Raw genomic sequence first — 20,721 nt, 5'->3', positions numbered from 1 at the left:
TCGAGCTAGGTCATCCAGTGACATAATATATTTTGATTTTAATCTGCAATAATATTTTATAAATATTAAAATGGATGTCACTGATTTATAGACTTACCTAGTAGTTGTTAATTATGTTTGTACTTTTGTAACGCATTGGGTTAACGTCTTTGTCATCTTTCAACCAGGGACGTCATTTGGGGGGGGGGGGGGGGAAATTGTCAACTCTTAAATGTGGTTAGAAAAATGATTTTTTTTTAAATATATAATTTCTTACATTTTCAACGGTTGATATATATTTTTACCAGTGAAAATATAATTTATCTGGTATGTGCTAGTAAAATTATATGAATTCAACTATATATAAATATATATATATATATATATATATATATATATATACATACTAAAAAATATTTATTTAAATGCAATTATATTTTTCTATATAGTTATATTGTTCCCAGTGAAGACCACATACATTTTAACCAGTTAATATATAATTATACTAGCGAAAATATAATTTAACTGATAGGCGCTATTGAAATTATGTGCTGATCTAAAATGTCTGAAACTCAATTTTACAGTTGCGAGGCGTCTATTTGATGCTTAGGCCCAAACCTAACTTACTCAAATTAACCAACCCCAACTTCACATAAAAAAAGTTCTAAAACTAATTATAGTTTGAGAACTTTCAAAATATATTCAAAGCAAATTTTGCTCAATGGGGGAGCGCAAAACAGCCTCTTTTGCTAATATACAGGAATATTTTATTAGTCTTTGAATATTTAACATTATCATAATATATTTTTTTTATTTAAATCATCTGTTGTAACATGACAGGCGTAAGCCCAATGCGTTACAACAGGGTAATATGTACCCATTGAATAAGTCAATCAGTATTTAAAACACCAGAATTTTCAGTCTCTAATAGATGATATTTATTTTATTAATTATAAATTATTATGTGTACTTCATAGCGCATTTTTTAAAATAAAAATTCGAGTCTGCTGCCGTGGCTCGAACCCGCGACATGATAACGACACAAAATATGATTTTGTGTACCCAGTTTCGCAAAAGCTTCATGTTTTAATACTTCAAAGTAATGTTTTCATACTGTACATCTTCAAATGCATTAACATAGACATCAAACTTTCTATGTATATCGTATAGTACAAACATATTATAGAAATCATAGTAAATATACAACAAAATTGTTTATATTTAACGACTGTTTTCAATCAATATGACAGGTGTGCTAATGATCACGAATTAGAGTCATAAAAAGCGAAAATTACCATCATAGACATGTCCATTATATACAGTGAGCAAACTCGAGCTTTTCCAATCGCGATGCACCGAAGTGACCCAGAGCCGGACTGGATTCTGACCACTGGAAATGCATTAGAACGGTCACACACATACACACGAGGGAGGTGGAAGACTGCATCTCACCAGTAAACTCTTCCAGTTTCTGCAATTTCACCTTGAAGCACGCACCGTTATTGCAGTGCTCGCATTCGTCACGAACGAACCGTACCAAGTGCATCCAAAACCATGTCCAGGGATGCCCCGCATAGATAGAATCAGGCTCAGATGTCGGGCCACCACCTGGATAGAGAGCCTCAAGTACAACTTCATCCAAGACACAGAACCGCAGAAAGATGAGCCTGAAGAAGAAGAAGAGGAGTTCGTTTGCGACAACGATGGGGTATACGAAGAGATCGAATGCTGCAACGCTTCCAAGAACATCATAGAAGACGTCTCCACACTCTACGATAGAATATTCTTCGAAAAATCCCCAGATAAACAAGTGATATTCGATAATAGTCTATGCAACGATCTGGCAGGTCTAAAACTGGCAGATTTCGGCGATTGTGATTTTTCATCAGAAGACGAACAGCAATCTTCTTCGTACACCAAGCTGGACTTTAGCATGAGAGTGACTTTTAATCTGAACCCAGAACAAGATTTGAGTGACAGTGATGAAAATGCTTCTTATCATAGGAGGCAAACCAGTACCAGTTCTAGTGCAGGCTTAGTGAAAAAAACTTCTTGTGTATCCATATTGAGCAATAAAAGAGTAGCACAATGGAAGAGGGGTATTCCTACGTTGGCTTCGCTATGCACCACCTTTTTGGCGAACAACGTAAATATTTTATTTTTAAATGAAAGTGTGTTCAAGTTTATGCATATTGAAGTTAAACTAGATTGTTATCTATTTTTCGCTCCGTTTAAGCGATCGTGTTGCATGACTTATCATTGCATTCGTTATTGAACGCGAAATAATACACACGATTTTAAAAATATCATTCACTATATATTTATATAATTCGTTATGGAATGAGATGTTACAGTTAATCACGATTAAACGGCAAAGTAAATCTCTAATCAATAGACGGCTATTAAATTGCAATATCGTCTAGAAACGTGTTATTATAAAATACAACGTGATAATATGATATATCTGTTAACGGTGCAACTAATGTCTTATATACAATTTTAAGCATTTGTATAGAAATATTTTACAGCAAATTAAAAAACAGAAAGTATTTATTAAAATTATTATATGCACTAACTTAAACAAATACTTAATTCTTAAAAATGAGAAAACTTTATTGCATTTATTTTAAATATATATAGAAAGTCGTCTGATTCAGTTTGTAAACTATCAGTTTAAAGGTTAGAAGGTTAAAAATAATTCTTTAAAAAAGCACTTGAATAAAAGATCTGCAAAGAGCTTTCGGAAGGTTTTCGTAGAATCTCAAACGCTCAACTTTCATTAAATTAAATAAAAAAAGGCATGCATTAGAATCAATCAATGCTTAGTCTTTATCGGGCTACTTTTAAGTGCACTACTTCTTCAAATTTAATATACAGTAGACTTCTCAATAAAACGGTAAATTGTGGACGTGCTATTTGGGTACGTGTAGTTGGGGGACTATAAAATCAGGCGCGTGTGTTGAGATACCCTCCCTTTGGCTTGCTCACACATAAAGTAACGGGCATTCAAATAGCACGTTTCCAATTTACCGTGTTATTGGGGGTCTACTGTACGTATATATACAAATACGTATGTATACAAATGTTTACTTTCTTTAATTAAATAAATATTAAAAAAGCTTTTCTTGATATTTGCAATATACAAGCATATAAAAATAAATTATATCGTTATATTATTAATTTATATCGTTAATCGCTTAGGTTACAAAAAAAACATTTCAGAAAGCTTTTTAAAAACATTTATAATTTTAGGAATAAAACCTACTATTTTAAAGAAGTGGCATATCTCAAAAATATCTCAAAAGTGTAACTGTTATTTACAATAGTTCTGTCAAATAATGCATAATGATTCTAATAAAACGAGCTTTGTTTAAATAATTACTTAATGGTATACCTTTAAAATACATAAATGTATTTTTAGCTACTCTTTATATCTCATTCGTTATACCCAATTCGTAATTTACGCATATTGGTTGTTAATAATAACACATAATTAAATTTAATTGCGCACTTATTTTGATTATAAGCGCCAGATTTAACCGAATCCAATTAGAGCACATTTCAATCCAAACAATTAATTTCGATATTTATAATCGTATTGTTCTTCTTCGCGTGCCGATGCAATTCATTAAATTTCGTCTTCTACACACACATTTTGTGTTTAAAACATAATTTTCTTTTCTTTCTCTTTCTCTCCGATCATAAATCGTGTGTGTATGTTTCATATTATTTTTTTTGGAAATTTTCTCATGCGATTCGGTAGTGGTATTGTTTCCCAATCCGAAAATTGGGTGCGATTTTTATACGGTCTATGGATGCGACCGGTCTTACAATACAATATAGTACGTATGAAAAAAGCGAAATCGGCGATATCATATCGCAATCGGCGGAAAACCGCTTCGGTTTGTCGCGTGCAAAGCGAAAATCCATCGAAGGCAATTAATTAATTCGACGCGCAAGGTGGGGCCCCCCCTCAACGCAGGGAGCCTGAAAGAAAAAATCAGTTTGTTAACGTTTACCAATGTGAGCGGAGCAGCGGTGGGCGCGTGCGCGAATATCTGACTAATTTCAGATTTATGGGTCACATAAATCTGACTATTTAGTCCAACGTATACGCATATAACAGCACGATGATGAGGTGATATAGTGATATGTGCTAATTTGTCTGAGGAGAAAGGGGCGATATTTTTTGACGATGGCAACACTAAAAAATACATCTCCCATTTTGAATTTGTCTCGGGATGTTTATTTATTTTTAAGTGATTTTAAAAAATAGTTTAATTTCAAATGAATCTAAACTAAATAAAAATAATATACGGTGAATATTTTTAAGTGCGTTTCTTATTAAAAAAAATGCTATCAGCTTAAAAATAAGCCAAATAAACATAATTTTTATTCGTATTAAAAAAATCTGCGGTTTTCGCATAATTTCTAAATTATTTCCCTTAAAATCTTAACCAATTAACTTGAGTTTTCATTGAATGAAAAAAAAACACATACAAAAAACTCAATAGATATCTTCAAAATTGGGGAAGAATCGAACTTATAAAGTCCATGGAACTATGTATGCTCGATTTACAATATCAGAATATTAGTTTATGATTAAAAATCAGCTATTTAGTTAAAGTGGTTAAGCGTTACAGTGCTTCGTGTTAATTTTGATGTAATCGTTAAGGAGAAATGAATGATTTTTTAATACTAGCAACACTATAAAAATACAGTTTCAAATTTGAATATGTCTCGGAATTATAATGTATTTTTTTATTGCTTTCGACGGTTAGGTATATTTTAATTTTAATAGTTTAAAATTTAATACACAAGATATGTATTTAAAAAGTTGAACATATTAAGCTACATTTTTTTTTTGCATTTTTAGGGCTACTTTTAACTGAGCCATTTTTTAAAATATTAATATATTTTTGTAAAGTATATCAGCGTATATTTCATGGTTGTTTAACTTTATTATTATAACATAAAAAAAGTCTTTGTGAGCTTGTTAAAATTATGTCAAAACTTTTTATATATGTAAATATCTTCAATTTTGGATTATTCTTAAAACTATAACAATGATAATATTATAATATATTCGAATAGGTGTAAAATTACTTATTCTTAAAACCGTGCCACAGAAAATTAATTTTATAAAACAAATTGTAATATGATATAGGCGTATCAGTAAAGTGTCAGGCTTATAATACATTGAATTCAGTAGATTCGTATAATCTTAGCATTAAAAATTACCCTATTATTAATATAGTCCAGGTATTTGTTAATTGAAACTATCTTATTTACTAGTATCGTACACAGGGCCGCTGAGACGTAGAAGTGATATTTATGTTTCTATAGAACCTAAGCTAATGTTCCATTTTATACTTTTTCCTTGATTTTTTATTGTTTTTATTCACATATTTAATGCATGTGAACGGTTCTTCTTAATCCACACCTTTCTTCGCGTTCAATCGACTGCATTTTTCAGTGTCTTCCTAGGCCTACAAACTTCTTGAAAAGATTGAGAGTGCTTATCCACAACCTGAATTTTAGAACAATAAAGTATTTGTGGAATGACACAAGAAATGATAAAAATTATAAAATGTCCATTACTATTATTTAGCTTAAAACTGTTGAATTGACAAAAAAATGCATTCAAACAAAAGCGCCAAAATAGGGTACGAAATATATAAATGTTAAGTGTTAGTTAGTAGGTAATAATTACCCACTATCTTTATATTATATTTTCTTATAAAAATATAATTTAAACTATTAATATAAAACATATTATTTTACCTGTGACTAACTTCAGAGCATTATGTATGCATCTGAATATTTATTATAATAATGTATAAAATTAGTTGAAATGGAACGATCAAAATTAATTCCCGTTATTTAAATATTGTAAATATTGACATACAACATGACAGACTTTAACCCGATGCGTTACAATGGGGTAAACACGATAACAACAGACACATTAATGAAATTATTTTGGAACGCTCTGTGTCATTTATTTATCTGTGATTTTATTATTGCTTAGTATAATTTTGCAGTACATAAATATATTTGTTTTTATTTATAAATGTATTGTAAATTATAGACATTCGTTGCAAGCACAATCAACAATTTAATAAGTAGTAAAAATCCAGACTAAAATCAGTGATATACATTTTATTAATTCTAAAAGCACAATTTTATTTTAATTATTCATCCGCAAGATTATAAAAACTAAGAAAACAAAGATGGAAATTGAAAAACAGTAGGGTCAAACATAAATTTATCGTTCTGGTTGTGTTATTACTTTTAAAGTTTTATATAATACATATTAATGTGTTGCCTTTATAAATGCATATTATTAATTTAATTTAAGTACCATAAGTCGCCATTACTTTAGCTAATATTTTTAATAAAAAAATCTAAGACTATATGTAGATAAACACATTAAGCGAGTAAATCAATTAGAATACAATATTGTTGTTTATGTAAATGTATTTTTTCTTCAAGGTTGTAGAATTACTGGGGCATGTTGTTATAATTGCCAAATTGTCTATTTTGCATCAATATGTTTTATTTATACACACGCGTTTTTAATTGATATCATTAAATATGAAATACGAAGGTCGTTTTATTAGTAGCATTGTTATTGATTTTATTATTTTTTACAGCCCCAAACGTTCACGCTGCAGAGCGGCGAAGGGAGCGTCCGCACCCGCCAGGATCTGGGAGCATCCGGTGTGGAGGACATGACCCAGCTGGCGGATCTGCACGAAGCAGCTTTGCTCTGGAATCTCAAGCTACGCTACGAGAACAACCTCATCTACACCTACGCCGGCAGCATCTTGGTGGCGGTCAACCCCTACAAGATGTTCGATGACGCCTACGGTTTGGAGGTGGCCCAGAAGTACAAGGGGAAGCTCCTCGGAGCTCTGCCTCCCCACTTGTTCGCCTTAGGCGCGTCGGCCTACGCCCACCTGCCAGCCCCCCAAGTGGTGGTGATATCCGGTGAAAGTGGAGCGGGAAAGACTGAATCCACTAAGTTAGTAGTTCAGTACTTGGCGGCTGTAGCGCCGCCGGCGAGAGGCCAACCCTTGGTCCCCGAACAGATCCTAGAAGCTGCGCCGCTTCTGGAGGCATTCGGAAACGCCAGGACGGCCAGAAACGACAACAGTTCGAGGTTCGGAAAGTATTTGGAAGTGTACTTCAAGAACGGTGCCATCATCGGTGCGCGAGTGACTCAATACCTATTGGAGAAATCCAGGATTGTGACGCAAGCGCCCGGAGAGAGGAACTATCATGTGTTTTACGAACTGTTGGCTGGGTTGAGCGAGAAGGAGAAGCAGAAGTACGGTTTAGTGGAAGCAGATAAATATTTTTATCTGAATCAAGGTGGTGGCGATTGCAGCTCTGGGAGAGGAAACGGCGGAGCCGATTGGCCTTCGCTCAAGGGTGCCATGCAAGTATTAGGCGTCGGCGAGCAAGAACAGGATGGAATAGTCAAGGTGAGTTAATGCATATTCTACAGTTAAGTTAGCATATCATTTACTGTTTTACGACACGGGCAGTTAATGGAAGTTTTAACAGCTTAAACGACCATTAGTTATGCGAGCTTGTAACTCGATAAAAGGACACGTATTAGGTTAAGCATGTAAACACGAGAGCAATAGAATGTTTTTTTTTTAAACTAGTGACAGTATCACAAATTACATAGCCTTTAAAGCACAATTTAAGAGAGCTTTATTTTTTCTCATAATTGCCATTGAAAGTGAAATAGAACATAACATAATAAATTGAAGTATTATTTCGAATGCCTAATAGATAAAAATCTAACGCGTCATTCTGATCATTCATTTTCTTCGATGAACACATTGTTAATAATTTATATGCTTTAAGTAACCACTTGCAAGGCCCTACAAATAAATACTTTTTAAGATGTTTTATTTTAATACAATACAAAGAAATCTCTTAATTACATATTTTTACCAAAATAGTCCACAAAATATGCTTCACTAAATATTTGCATAAAATGAGTGAAATGTATGTTTTTTTTAAAAAAATAACTTTTTATTGGAAAATAATGCAAAGTTATTTTTTCTGTTACTAACTAAAGATAGGTTGTACTATATACTATATAATTATAATAAGTAATAATTAAAATGTGTTGACGGGTGTTTTTTTAAATCAAACTTGATTTATATTTAATTTTTTCAAGTAAATAAATATGAAAGATATATTTTGTTTTATTGTCATAACAACTAAATATTATTGTTTTATATTACTTCACATAATTGAGAGTGCACATTTTATTTTATTTTAAAACATATGTATAACATAATTTAATTTAAAATGCAAGACAATGATTTAAAAAAAATCGCATATATTAGGCCAAATTGTCTGTGAATAAAAAGGTATGCAGTATTTACGTATTTTTTTATTCTATAATATTTAAATAAGCATTTATAACGCAAATTTAATTAATGTTACTATGAACATGATCGCAAATATATTAAAAAAAATATAATCGCGATATTCTAAAATTATTATTAATGTGCAATAATTAAAATAAAATAAGTAAATTATATTTGACATTTTTATTAAGTTGCGCGTTGTTGATTACTAAAAGTCTGTATAAATTAAGAAAGCATTTAATATTTCTTTTTAAAATACAATTTTCCCAAAATTTAAATAATGGATAAAGTATTAAGTTCAATAAAATATGCAAAAATATCTGCAAGATACATATGTCATTTTTTTAATCAAATCCGCTTCATCTAATTAAGTTATGAATATTTGTTTTAATATTAAAATTGTTAAATTTTGTCTCATTAGTCTGTTCTATAAACGAGAAAAGTTTCAAAACTTTTGCTAAACCTAGGTTGAAGAACTGTGCTTAAGAGTTACAAAAATTGTAAGCGAATAAATTCAGAATATCAAAACCGCAAAAGCAAACTTTTTTTCAATTTAAAATTATGTTTTCAGATTGAATAAAAAAATAGTAAAACTTATTTGTATGTTTAATAAAACGATGCGGTTTACAGTCAGATCGTTCTACTTTCATCGATCGTGATAAAATGTTAATTAAAAAAGATGAAAATAGGAATGCTCTCGTGTCTGCGTAACATGTTTAGCCTATCCCTCTATCACGAATAGTGGCAAATACTAATAATATGCATACATTAACAGGTTTTGGCTACGATCCTCCATTTGGGAAACGTATACTTCCATCGGAGGCAACTCCGCCATGGACAAGAGGGTGTGGAGGTTGGATCTGAAGCTGAAGTCAGATGGGCGGCTCATCTTCTTCAAGTTCCAACCGAAGGTCTGCAGCGTGCTTTGACAGCTAGGTTGACCGAAGCGAGAGCCGAACGAGTACACACGCCGCTCGCCATCGATCAAGCTTTAGACAAGAGAGATGCCTTCGCCAAGGCTCTGTACTCAGGACTCTTCAACTGGTAGGTGTCGACTCCCGAGCAATTTGTAATGCATGTCGAAGTCCCGTTTGGCAATATCTCAAGAATCTAGGAGCACCAGTTAGCTGCATTTTAAAGTCAATCCAATGGTAGTACTACGAACATGTTTGGAAGAATAGGCGGTTTTCTAATGTAAATTGTTAGCATTTTTCAAAACATGGTTCGCTAGAAAAAAACACGATATTATAAATAACTAAAATACTATACTGATAGTGATTTTAAAATGACATTATTTAGACAGAATACAATTTGTAAAATATATAAATTGTATAGATGAAATTAGTGATTAAAGAGTATCGTATTTTATATTTATAAATCATTCAGTAAGTAGTACCAAACTCATTAAAAAATCAACGAGTGTGAATTAATCTATTATGTATTACATATCATTTATTTAATATATTCTTGCAGATTCTAAGGAGCATTTATCGCTTTTTGCTCATACTAATAAATGTAATTGTTTGAGCTGTAACATTATTTTCCGATATGTAAAATATATTAAAATGACCTTCTTCTAGACATACACTGAATCTTGCAGTAAAATATAAAATAACCTTATAAAATTTATATAAAAAAAATATTTCCGATGAACTCTAGAATTGTAGCATATTTTCCTATACATATTATAGAATGTCCAATGCCATCTGCAAGTTCGTACAAACAAGCCTTGCGATCTTAAAATATGTATTTAAAATATCATTAAAACTGAATTGCTTGCATTCAAAATACAATCTACGAAAGTATTAATGAACCATACAAAAACTTTATGATTCGTAACCAATGCAAACGTATTAATTGCTCGATTCTTAACGTAAATTCAACGATTTGTTAGGTCTGTATATATATGTGTGTATATATCTTTTACTGCCGCGGCTATCGTTTAAGATTTCGCGATTCGATTTTCTATTTAATTCGCTTCGAAAGTCTATAATTTAGGATGAAGAATAAAAAAAAATTCCGCGCGTGTTATTGAACTGTACGGTTTTTGCAGTATTATAATAATTCTTTCTCATTTTAGGCTGGTATCTCGCGTCAACTCCATCGTGCACAGAGGAGGAACACACGATGCGCAGAGGATCTCCATTTTGGACATTTTTGGATTCGAGGACTTGGACGAAAACTCGTTTGAGCAACTGTGCATAAATTACGCCAACGAAAGCCTCCAGTTTTACTTCAACAAACATGTGTTCAAGCTAGAACAGCAGGAGTATCAAAAGGAGAGGCTCGAATGGACCAGCCTCACTTGGGTGGATAATATTCCAGGTAGTTATTAAATCAGTACTGGTCGGTCAGTGACACAAAGTGATAATGACATTCATTAAAAGAAAATCTGAATACTTAGTGAAAGCATTTGCGAACGTCTTCTCATTAATATGTAATTATTTTTTCTTTTAAAAATCGCTACACTTTTTTTACATTCACTTTTACGCCATTTCTGTCTGTGCGTTAGACCAAGGCTGATTATCAAACTAACCTACCGGGTTCGATTGAGTAAGTGCTCGGCTACTGTCTATCGTGTGCGTGATTTCCTGTGAATATCCATAGTTCATTAGTGAAGCAATAAAAGTGTATGGAAAAAATATTCTGTGGCAAGCGTAGTTTTTCAGGGGAGCAAGAACATAAATGTTAGAAAGTGAACTGAGAACGTTTCGAGGTGAACGAAATGGAAAAAGTGCTCGTATTTGTGATTTGTTAAGATGAAAATGTTTAGTGATTTGGTGAGTGAGAAGATGATATTAATAAGAGTTTGTGATTCAAAACATTCCTCGGTAGATCGATACAAATCTGTGAATCATTCAATCATGTCTTAAACTCATACTGTGTTTGCTATATATTTAGTCATACACTTTAACATATACTTCTAAAATGAAGGACTTAAATTAAAAATGCCTAAGAAAATAACGACAGAAACATATCTTAGTGAATGAATACCTACTCTAAAAAAATTATTGCTTATTTTCTTATTCTCTTTTGCAACATTAAATAATTGATTTTAAACACATTAAAAGCAACTTAACACTGACAATTTTTTGCTCTTCATATTTGAATTATTTATATTTGTTTAAATAGCAGATTTTTTATAAAATATATGCAGATGTATAGCGAAAATTAAGTGTTTTAAAGTTAAAGTTTTCTTTTCAAGAAGTAATTTTAAAGTTATACATTTTACCAATTGTAACAAGAAAAAAATAGAATGATTAGCAGACATTATTTTTTGGAATGTCTTTACTATATGTTCAAAAATGTAGAGTAAAAGTTCATTCATTAAAAAAATAGACGAACTTCCTGTCGTAAAAATAGTATATTTAAACAAGACAAATAAAAACAACCAAATGTTAATTTGTCTTCATGGCGACACTGGTTGTTATATCAATAATTTTTTTATTATGTTTTTCACAAAACGTTAATTCTAACTTCGAATGAATATATTTATATACAAATATAAAATTGAAATAATAATCTATTTCAATATCAATTTATAATTCGTAATATACATACATAAATTAAAAAAATTAAAAAGTTTAATATTTAATGCAATGTTTTTTGCATTTGACTAAAAATAAAGTAAATAACAAATCTCTGATATTGATTCTAAACATCACATTTATATATATAGTATCATACAACTATTAATCAAAAATCAAGTATTACCTTCTTGTTATGGTCCTTTTTAGTTTAGGCTAGTTACTTGTTTTTTTTAAATGAATGTCATAAGAATCTATTTTAAGAATCCTTTATTGGTACGAGGAGAGGTAAAGACCTTAATTTTGAACATTTTAAACAAAAATAAACCTAACCAAACTAAACCTAAAAGAATATTAAAAAAATGGACCCCGATGATAAGGAAGTACTATATATTATTTGCAGTTGTCTGCAAAAAACAACAAATAAAAAGATATATATCTTATCTAAAAAAAAAGTAATTAAATAAAACATTTTTATTAAACTGTCATTAAGAACATATTATTATATAAGGATACGTGCATTTAAATGAATACTTTGTTCCATAAAACGAATTGTTTGTGCATTTATGTAAGGTAAATCTTCAGATTTTTTCTGTAGAGTTATTTAAAAGGTGTTCACGGTTCTGGTTCACACCTAATCTGCCCAACAGCAATGCACAAATATTTCGTTTTATGGAACAATTTTTTTATATATTGCTCATTTAAAATGTCCTCATTATATAATAAATAAAACCAATATGCTACATATTAAATAATATAATCAATTTATTTTTCAGTTATCCAATTACTAAGTAAGAAACCAGTCGGCATACTTCATCTCTTGGATGATGAATCGAATTTCCCACGAGCTTCGGACAATTCGTTCCTTGAAAAGTGCCATTACAACCATGCTTTGAACGAACTATACTCAAGACCGAGAGTGGGAGGAAAGGAATTTGGCGTGAGTGACATGACGATATTAACAATGCAAAATTCAACATACTGAATACATATTTTATCCATTCAGATAAGACATTATGCCGGTCAAGTGTGGTATTCCGTCGATGGATTCTTAGACAAGAACAGAGACTCTCTGAGGCACGATGTCATCGATTTACTTTGCAGTAGTAAGATAGAGCTGGTGGCGTCCATGTCGGCGCAGTTAAGGATTCAACATGACAATTCAAAGACGTTACCTCGTGGTTCTAACGGAAGATTTGTTACCATGAAACCGAGAACCCCTACAGTGGCTGCAAGGTAAGTCCTATCTTTATTGTGACGGTTACATAATGATTTTATCCAAGTCATTTGTGTCTTCTGCATCTATACTTAAATAAATAATGTGGTCTTATACAAGTTTTATATTACAGGTTTTCTGATAGTCTCCAACAATTGTTAGAATCGATGTCAAGATGCAATCCGTGGTTTGTACGGTGCATAAAACCAAACAACGAAAAAACTCCCATGCGCTTTGATATGCCATGTGTCTTACAACAATTGCGATACAATGGAATGCTTGATACGATTAGAATAAGACAATGCGGGTATCCAGTGCGTCTCAAGTTTCATCCATTTGTGGAAAGATACAGATATTTGTTACCAGGACCTATTCCTCGTGGTACTCCATTTAGAGAAATCTGCCGAACGATTCTAGCAACAGTTCCACCAACAGGAACAGGTATGTAGTTTATAATACATATGACTAGTTTTAATTTCCAGCTTCAAAACTTCAGTGGGGTTTTAGGGATAGACACATTCTCGGTCGTTAAGATTGTTGTCTCAATCATACGTTATTTTCACAAGCAACTGTGTTGCACAGTTTTGGTTGAGCTGAATTCTTCAGTAGCTTATATAGATATAAGGCTGCCAACCTTTAGGATTAGTTATGGAGTGGTAATATTTAAGAATTTAAGCTTTGTCGATTGTACCTAAATATGATGCTGAGCTCTCAAAATACTAGAAGTACCCTGAAAACTAGTTAAACTGGTGGAATAATTCTAGAGGGGACCTATTGTGCATTTATAAAACCAAGTGACAAATGTTCTTAAAATTAAATCAGATTACATAAAATAAAATTAAATCATTAAATCATATACTATTAAGTTTATTTTGAAAAGCTGTTTCTTCATCATATTTTTTTTATAAAGTAAAATTGACATATAAATTCGCTGCAGAATGTTCTCTAGAAATTTCATATCACTCGAGTTTTTATTGAAACAGATTATTAATTAAATGTATTTATTTGTAGCTGGTCCTGATTTTCAACTTGGTGCTACGCGCGTATTCTTAAGAGAAAGCTTACAAAGGTCACTAGAGATGGGTCGAAGTGAAAAATTAAAAATGGCCGCTGTAACTTTACAGAAGCATATTAGAGGATATTTAGCAAGGTAATTTATATGTAATTAAATGGAAATATAATTTTAATAAAAGCCACGATAAACTAATGCATTTTATATTTTTAGAAAACACTATCGTTCACTTGGACATAGCACGGTTGCCATTCAATCATGGTGGAGGAAAGTGTATCATAGGAAGAGATATAATAAGGTATTGACATATTGACAAATACTTTCTAAATGGTTTATAGCATTGGCTGTTTTAAATCGATTCGCATGATTGATTACCACTGGTTGATTCTTTGATTTATTGATTATTGAAAGAGGGGAACTTTCCTTTTCAATGGGATCGATGAGTTGTTTTGTCTTGATCTCACTAATTTCAAGTCATCTATGTGATAAGGTTCTATAAATATGTACTAAGCTGTATGAAAGGGTTTTTCATATATTCTATTGGCTATAATAATTATGGTCATAATCACTATGGCAATGAGTTTCTTCGGGAACATTTTTAAAATTAATATTCAATGATTAACAAATTGTTCATCTTTATCGTTCAAGGCATTCTGAGCATTCTTAATAGTCAATGCCTCGATAAAATCAGTGATTTTTGTTTATACGATTATATCTTCGATATTTTAGTCATTTTATTTAGTTTTATTTTTGTTTATGGTTCACATTCAATATTATTAGACTAGGTAGACTCAAAATAAATGAAGTTGTGTTTATAGATTGTTGTTACATTAGAATATCTACAATATAAGGGGTCAACCGCAGCTAAAACGGAGTGTTATTATAATGAGACGATTTCTCAAATTCTGACAAAGCTGAAGTTTCCCATGGCACTAATAACTTTTATGCAACCTCTAGATCTGTTGAACAATTTATTATTTAAAAAGGATTATGCTATGATTTTTACTATTAGTCAAAATTTTAATTTGGTACAATGGATTATTAGATATTACTAATGTTGTGTCGTCAGTATAGTGAATGATGCAATGATAATTATATTACAGGTTAAAAGAGGTGTAATAAAAGCACAAGCAATTGTAAGAGGCAGACAGGCCAGGAAGAGATGTGCTCATTTAAAAGACCAGCAGCGTCAACGTGTCGAAGCACAGAAAGCAGCACAGTAAGTTTTATTATTATATTTGCATGTATGTTGTACAAATATTAAAATTACATTACATTTCAGAAAACGAGCCGAACAACGGCAAGCACGTGAAAGGATGGAGAGATCCACCGCCGCCGTTCATCATCTAGACATTCCGGCCGAACTCGCATTTATATTCTCCAAATTAGATCAATGGACGCCTCCTCATGCGGAGAGACAATTAGTAAAGGTAGTAGGTCAAGTTGAAAATGCAGATCATAACCTTCAACTACCACCAGACTTGGAACAATTCGCATTTGGAAAATTCAGCTCCGTATATTTCAAAGGCGCCGAATTAGGCATGCGAAGAGAGCCTATCACAGCACCATTCCTCTCAAAAGCTGCAGCTAGAGATCAAGACTTCCAAGACGCTTTGGCCGTCTTCAAACTGATACTACGATGGAGCAACGATTCTCAATTGACCGGCGCACGCGAAAAGGCATTAGCCGATTATATAGTTCATAAAGGTTTGGCGTCGAAAGGATTGCGGGATGAGATTTTGGTTCAGTTATGCAATCAAGCGTGGAAGAACGATAATTCTGAGAAAGTTTGGCAGTTGATGGCTCACTGCTTAGCGGCTTTTCAGCCAGGACCTGCACTGAGCAAGTATCTATTGAAATTTGTGACTGATCACGCTCCTCAACAGTATAGGGCGATGTTGCAGTACAGAATACTGAGATCGCTCGGAGGTTCTGGAAGTACAGATTCAACTTCGGCACCACCAGCTCGAAGATATCCTCCGACTGCTTTGGAATGGCGATCAGCTCAAAGACGATCCGGTGCTTCATTATCAGTAGTCTTACCTGACGGATCTGCTACTGCAGTTGCAGTAGATCCTTGGACAAATTGTGAAGAAGCGGCTGCCTTGGCTGTATCTTCTTTTGGTATAGATCAAGATAATGGCTGGACTGTAACATTAGAAGACAATGGAATCGTTACTGGTAAATATTTCACTGTTTAATTATGCTTATTGAATTAGGTGCTTTATTTGTTAAGCTTTTTTTGTCATTCTAAACAATTAGGAAGTACGAGGACATTGTGTGCCTAGTAAAATCACTTACTATGCAGTATTCTCAAATATAAACTTATTATATTGTCATATATTGCAACTACCTATCTCCTTTAAGATAAGAATTTTTAAAAGAAAGTTCAAAACACAGTGAATACAAATACTACCTAACTATTCACCAATTAATTTCTGTTTATAATGTGTGCTGAGAAATGAATTGCTAGAATAGCGTCGACATGTATACATAGGAAAGTATTCTTTCGAACTAGCTGTCAGGATTTTAATTAAAGATTCTGAGAGTGCTCCATTTTTGAATACTATTTAATTAACAGCGCTTACTTAGCGCAGCTTAATTTAATAATTATATTTTTCTTGGCAAATATGATAAAATCTATAAATATAAATTTCCACTCTTTGCTTAAAAAAAAATAATGGTGGTTATAAAAAGCGACATTTTTGGTCACAAATTAGTAAGGTTATTATTAATTACATATATTTTTATAGAATCGTGTGGATTGGACTACGTCCTGGATTTGATCGGTGAAATGGAATTGTGTCCAGCATTCCCAGCATTAAGAAATGACGCTCTAAGACACGGAAGAAGAGGTGGAGCTCGTCCAGTGTCTCCGCCTAGAGCTCCCGATGTACCCGATATACCGTCGCCTAGTGAAATATCAGAATCATCTAGTCCAAGAAGACCACAAGTAATTAACTTAATTAAATTTATGTAATTAGAATTGCAGCTACAGTTGTATTATATATTTGAAGGTACCTCCACCTGAACCTCCATCAAAATCACTGCAAAGCTATGCAGAAGATCTATTAGGTCCATTGCCGGACTCCAGAAAATCATCGCGTGATAAATCAGAATACACATTACAATCCTCTTCAAGGAAAACATCTAATAATGATATGATATCTGGTTACAACTCGCCGAATAGAAAAATATCAGCCAGTCCTAAAAATAACACTCTTCGTAATGAAAAAGAATATAATGGCATGAGAAAAGCTTCCGATATTCTCTCGAGAGATTCTGCCTTAAACGAGAGATATTTTGAAAACAGTGCCGAGAAAGCCAGGAGCCGTTCTTTGGATAATCTTTTAGGTGTCGATAGTCCTCCATCACCGACTAATTTGGCTGATATGGGATTATCGCAATCTCGATTGAACGATAGATACCATTCAGTAGAACAATTGTCCGGACAAATTGAGCCAGTATTGGCCGTCTCAAACAGCACATACATGTCTAAACAAGAGATGGACTTCGAATATCCTGATATCAATTCTAGTGTGGGAACTTCAAATAGAGGAACTCCGAGATATATTAAATCTCAATATGCTGGTAAACGTGCTCCAGCTGGTTCGCATTCTAGTCGTGCACAAATCGAGAAGAATACAGATTTTGGCTGTGCTAGGTAATTATTAATATTATTATTTTTTTACCACATAGATTCAATATTTATAATGTATTCTTGTAAATTACAGATCTTCTGCAATGAGCGACACTTCAGAAGCTCCCAGTTTAGCTTCGCATGTGCGACGTGTCAGGGTGCCTAGTCAAGCATCCGACGTAGATCAGTTCTTAGATGAACTATTTTCGCCTGTGTTAGACGGAAATTTAGACGAATTATCTGATGCTAGATCTTTAGCGGCTAGTATAAAAGGAGGTGGATCAAACAACGAATATATCAATATAGAGAAGAGACCTAGTGCCATTTTAAATATTGAACATAATGAATTTAGCACATTTTTAAACAATTTATACGATTATGATATTTATTACAATGAATTAGATTGTTTAAACAATTTAGAAAGTTTGATCAAAGGCGGTGGAGTCAAAGGCCGTCCTTCCAGTCGCAGTTCTTCGTGTTTAGATCAGGAAGTAGCTTCTTTCACTGAAGCTGGTAATTTTGAAAGTGAAAGAGCTTCATCGGTAGATGATTACATAACTGATTTATTCCAACCCATCTTTATAAACGATAGTCTTAAGCGATTGACAGAAAAAGAGAATTTGGTTGGTGCGATTAAAGGTGGCGGTACCGCTCATCAAACAACGTCTGCGGGTCCTTCCAGTTTTAATTTCAATTCCATCAATTCTGGCATAATGAGTCCTCAACCTTTAATGATGCCTATGATGTCGCCCACCAATGGAAATGAAGGTTTCGTTCCGATATATAACATGCAAGGTATTAATGTACCGTCACCGACGGGAGATATTGCTGCTTATCAGCAGAACTTACAGAGAGCGTTTTTGCAAAGTGCTATGGCTCAAAATATACAAATACAGCAGCAGTTATTGGCACAGAATCAAGCATTGCAAACTTTGCTTACTCAACAAGTAGCAGGATCTGAAATTGGATCACCTCCTCCGGTAGAGACTAGAACTACGGTCGTTAAAGCTCAAATGCATCACCCACCGGCTAGAAAATCAAGTTTTAATAAGAGAGACTCTAATAATTCTTTTAATTCAGTATTGTCCGATTTAAAATCTAGAAAAGCATCTACTGAGAGTAATATATCAATGAATTCAAGGGGTGGAATTCCACCACCACCGCCACCCCCGATGCCGCCTCCGTTAGAATTGACAGATCCGAGTGAGGCTCGTCCATTTTTGGATCCATATGGTCGTGCAAAGACTGTCCGAATCGGCAAATGGAGATGGCCGCCTCCACAAAACGAATCACCTGAGAACGGAGAAGATTTTATGCATTTCAAAATGAGGCAACATCAAAGAAAAACTACTCCGCAGTCCAATCAAGGTCCAACTTCTTTGACCGGTCTTAATAGATCTTCTCCACAATCGAATCACATGTCAAGCAGAAGTAATTCCCAAACTACACCACCCGGTGTAGAATGGGATGAATTTGAAGTCGATAACGTAACCATCAGTCAAACAAAAGAAATCTCGGTATCGCATGTTCATAAATCATCTAAGAAGAGTTTTGAAGTGGGAGCACAACGGCCTTCACCGGGAAGCGTGGGCAAACTTAAATTGAGTTCAGAAATGCGTCAAAGACTCGAACAAGTAACAGCGAATCATTCTGTAAGAAGCACTTCTTCTAAAGTAGACAAACCGGCGAGAGTCGTCAATAAGTTAGAAGACACTAGAAAGCTTATGTTGGAGCAGCAATTAGGAGCGGCCGGTAGATGGGACGTCGTGGATTCTTCCATGCGACCTTCAGAAAGTCCTGAATTGCCAAGTGTACGTTCGCAAGTTAAACGAATGGAAAAATCTCAATCGCCGACTGGCGGATCAAACTGGAGGCCTGTTCCTCCACCGATGCCGATAAGTCCCCATAGCTTACCTCCAGCTCCGCCTGGTCCGGCACCTCCGCCTCCTCCTGGCCGACTTCCACCACCACCATCGCATTCTCCTCCCGTGCCCGGCCCGCCAGCACCGATCGAGCCGTCCAACTTCATGCAAATACGTCAAGATAGAGATACTTATGGTGTACATCAAAATAGAGATACTTATAATTCAAACAGTAGAGAAAGAAATGGTTTTCAAGCAAATTGGGACGTTGAAAATGTACATAAGTTTTCAAGAGAAGCTTTTAGAAACGAACATAAAGACGATTTCAGTGGAAACTATAAAGAATCATCTAGAAGTCCGAATGACGGATTCGCAAGTAGATTTTTGGAAAGTGATTATCATCGACGCGAAAGAAAAGATAGATCCGATTCGTGGGATAGAGAAGTTGAACGCTCCGATAAGAAGATTGATAGAAATTATAGAGATGTTAAAAACTATTCGCCACCAAACAGAAGTGATCATAACGATATTCGTCATATGAATGAAAATAACAGAAAAATATCTGTTTCTCCTAAGAACGACTGGGATAAAGAGACAGCTAGTGAGATTTATGCTAAAAATAGTGAGTACACAATGAGTCAAGATGGATTTGAAAAGTATGAGGTTAATAAATTGCGGGAGAGTCCACGTTGGGACGGATCAATGTCCACAGCTGATGATGATATGGGAAGAAAAGAAATGACGACGTTTAAACCGAACGGATACAGAAATCAAAATCATAATTATGAACAAGAGTTCAATCAGCATAAGATATCCAGAGAGAGCTACGATAGCTCAAAGCACAATGAGAAAATGGACGGACGAAAGAACTCGAGAGATATGCTTATTAGTAAATCTAGAGATAACAGGTTTGCAAACCATCGAGATTCGCAGCCTATAAAGAACGTTGAACGAGCTACGTTTAAAACGCATATGATGCAAAAAGAGAAAGATAGACGGTTAGAAGCTGAACGAAGAACTTCAGTTTCTACGCACGTAACTGATAAAACTGATCGTATTGAACGTAAGTAGCATATGATATATAATAGC

At 33.6% G+C, this 20,721-nt stretch overlaps 1 protein-coding gene across 1 annotated transcript in view; it reads left to right on the top strand.

Moving 5' to 3' along the window:
- Myo10A (unconventional myosin 10A) overlaps positions 1-20,721 on the top strand; it is a 110,604-nt gene that overhangs the window by 43,812 nt on the left and 46,071 nt on the right. Inside the window, exons 3-15 of the mRNA XM_088200321.1 lie at positions 6,636-7,469; positions 9,151-9,419; positions 10,456-10,700; positions 12,679-12,842; positions 12,909-13,138; positions 13,252-13,559; positions 14,130-14,268; positions 14,344-14,428; positions 15,234-15,349; positions 15,413-16,311; positions 16,884-17,083; positions 17,148-17,794; positions 17,865-20,695. Of these exons, the coding sequence (XP_088056447.1) occupies positions 6,636-7,469; positions 9,151-9,419; positions 10,456-10,700; positions 12,679-12,842; positions 12,909-13,138; positions 13,252-13,559; positions 14,130-14,268; positions 14,344-14,428; positions 15,234-15,349; positions 15,413-16,311; positions 16,884-17,083; positions 17,148-17,794; positions 17,865-20,695 (6,967 nt within the window). The remainder of the gene's footprint in view (positions 1-6,635; positions 7,470-9,150; positions 9,420-10,455; positions 10,701-12,678; positions 12,843-12,908; positions 13,139-13,251; positions 13,560-14,129; positions 14,269-14,343; positions 14,429-15,233; positions 15,350-15,412; positions 16,312-16,883; positions 17,084-17,147; positions 17,795-17,864; positions 20,696-20,721) is intronic.

Source organism: Plectrocnemia conspersa, unplaced genomic scaffold (genome assembly GCF_051122295.1).
Source record: "Plectrocnemia conspersa isolate PC_06_02 unplaced genomic scaffold, ASM5112229v1 ptg000012l, whole genome shotgun sequence".
NCBI classification, from domain to species: Eukaryota; Metazoa; Arthropoda; class Insecta; order Trichoptera; family Polycentropodidae; genus Plectrocnemia; species Plectrocnemia conspersa.
This window is presented reverse-complemented; position numbering and strand designations above follow the sequence as displayed.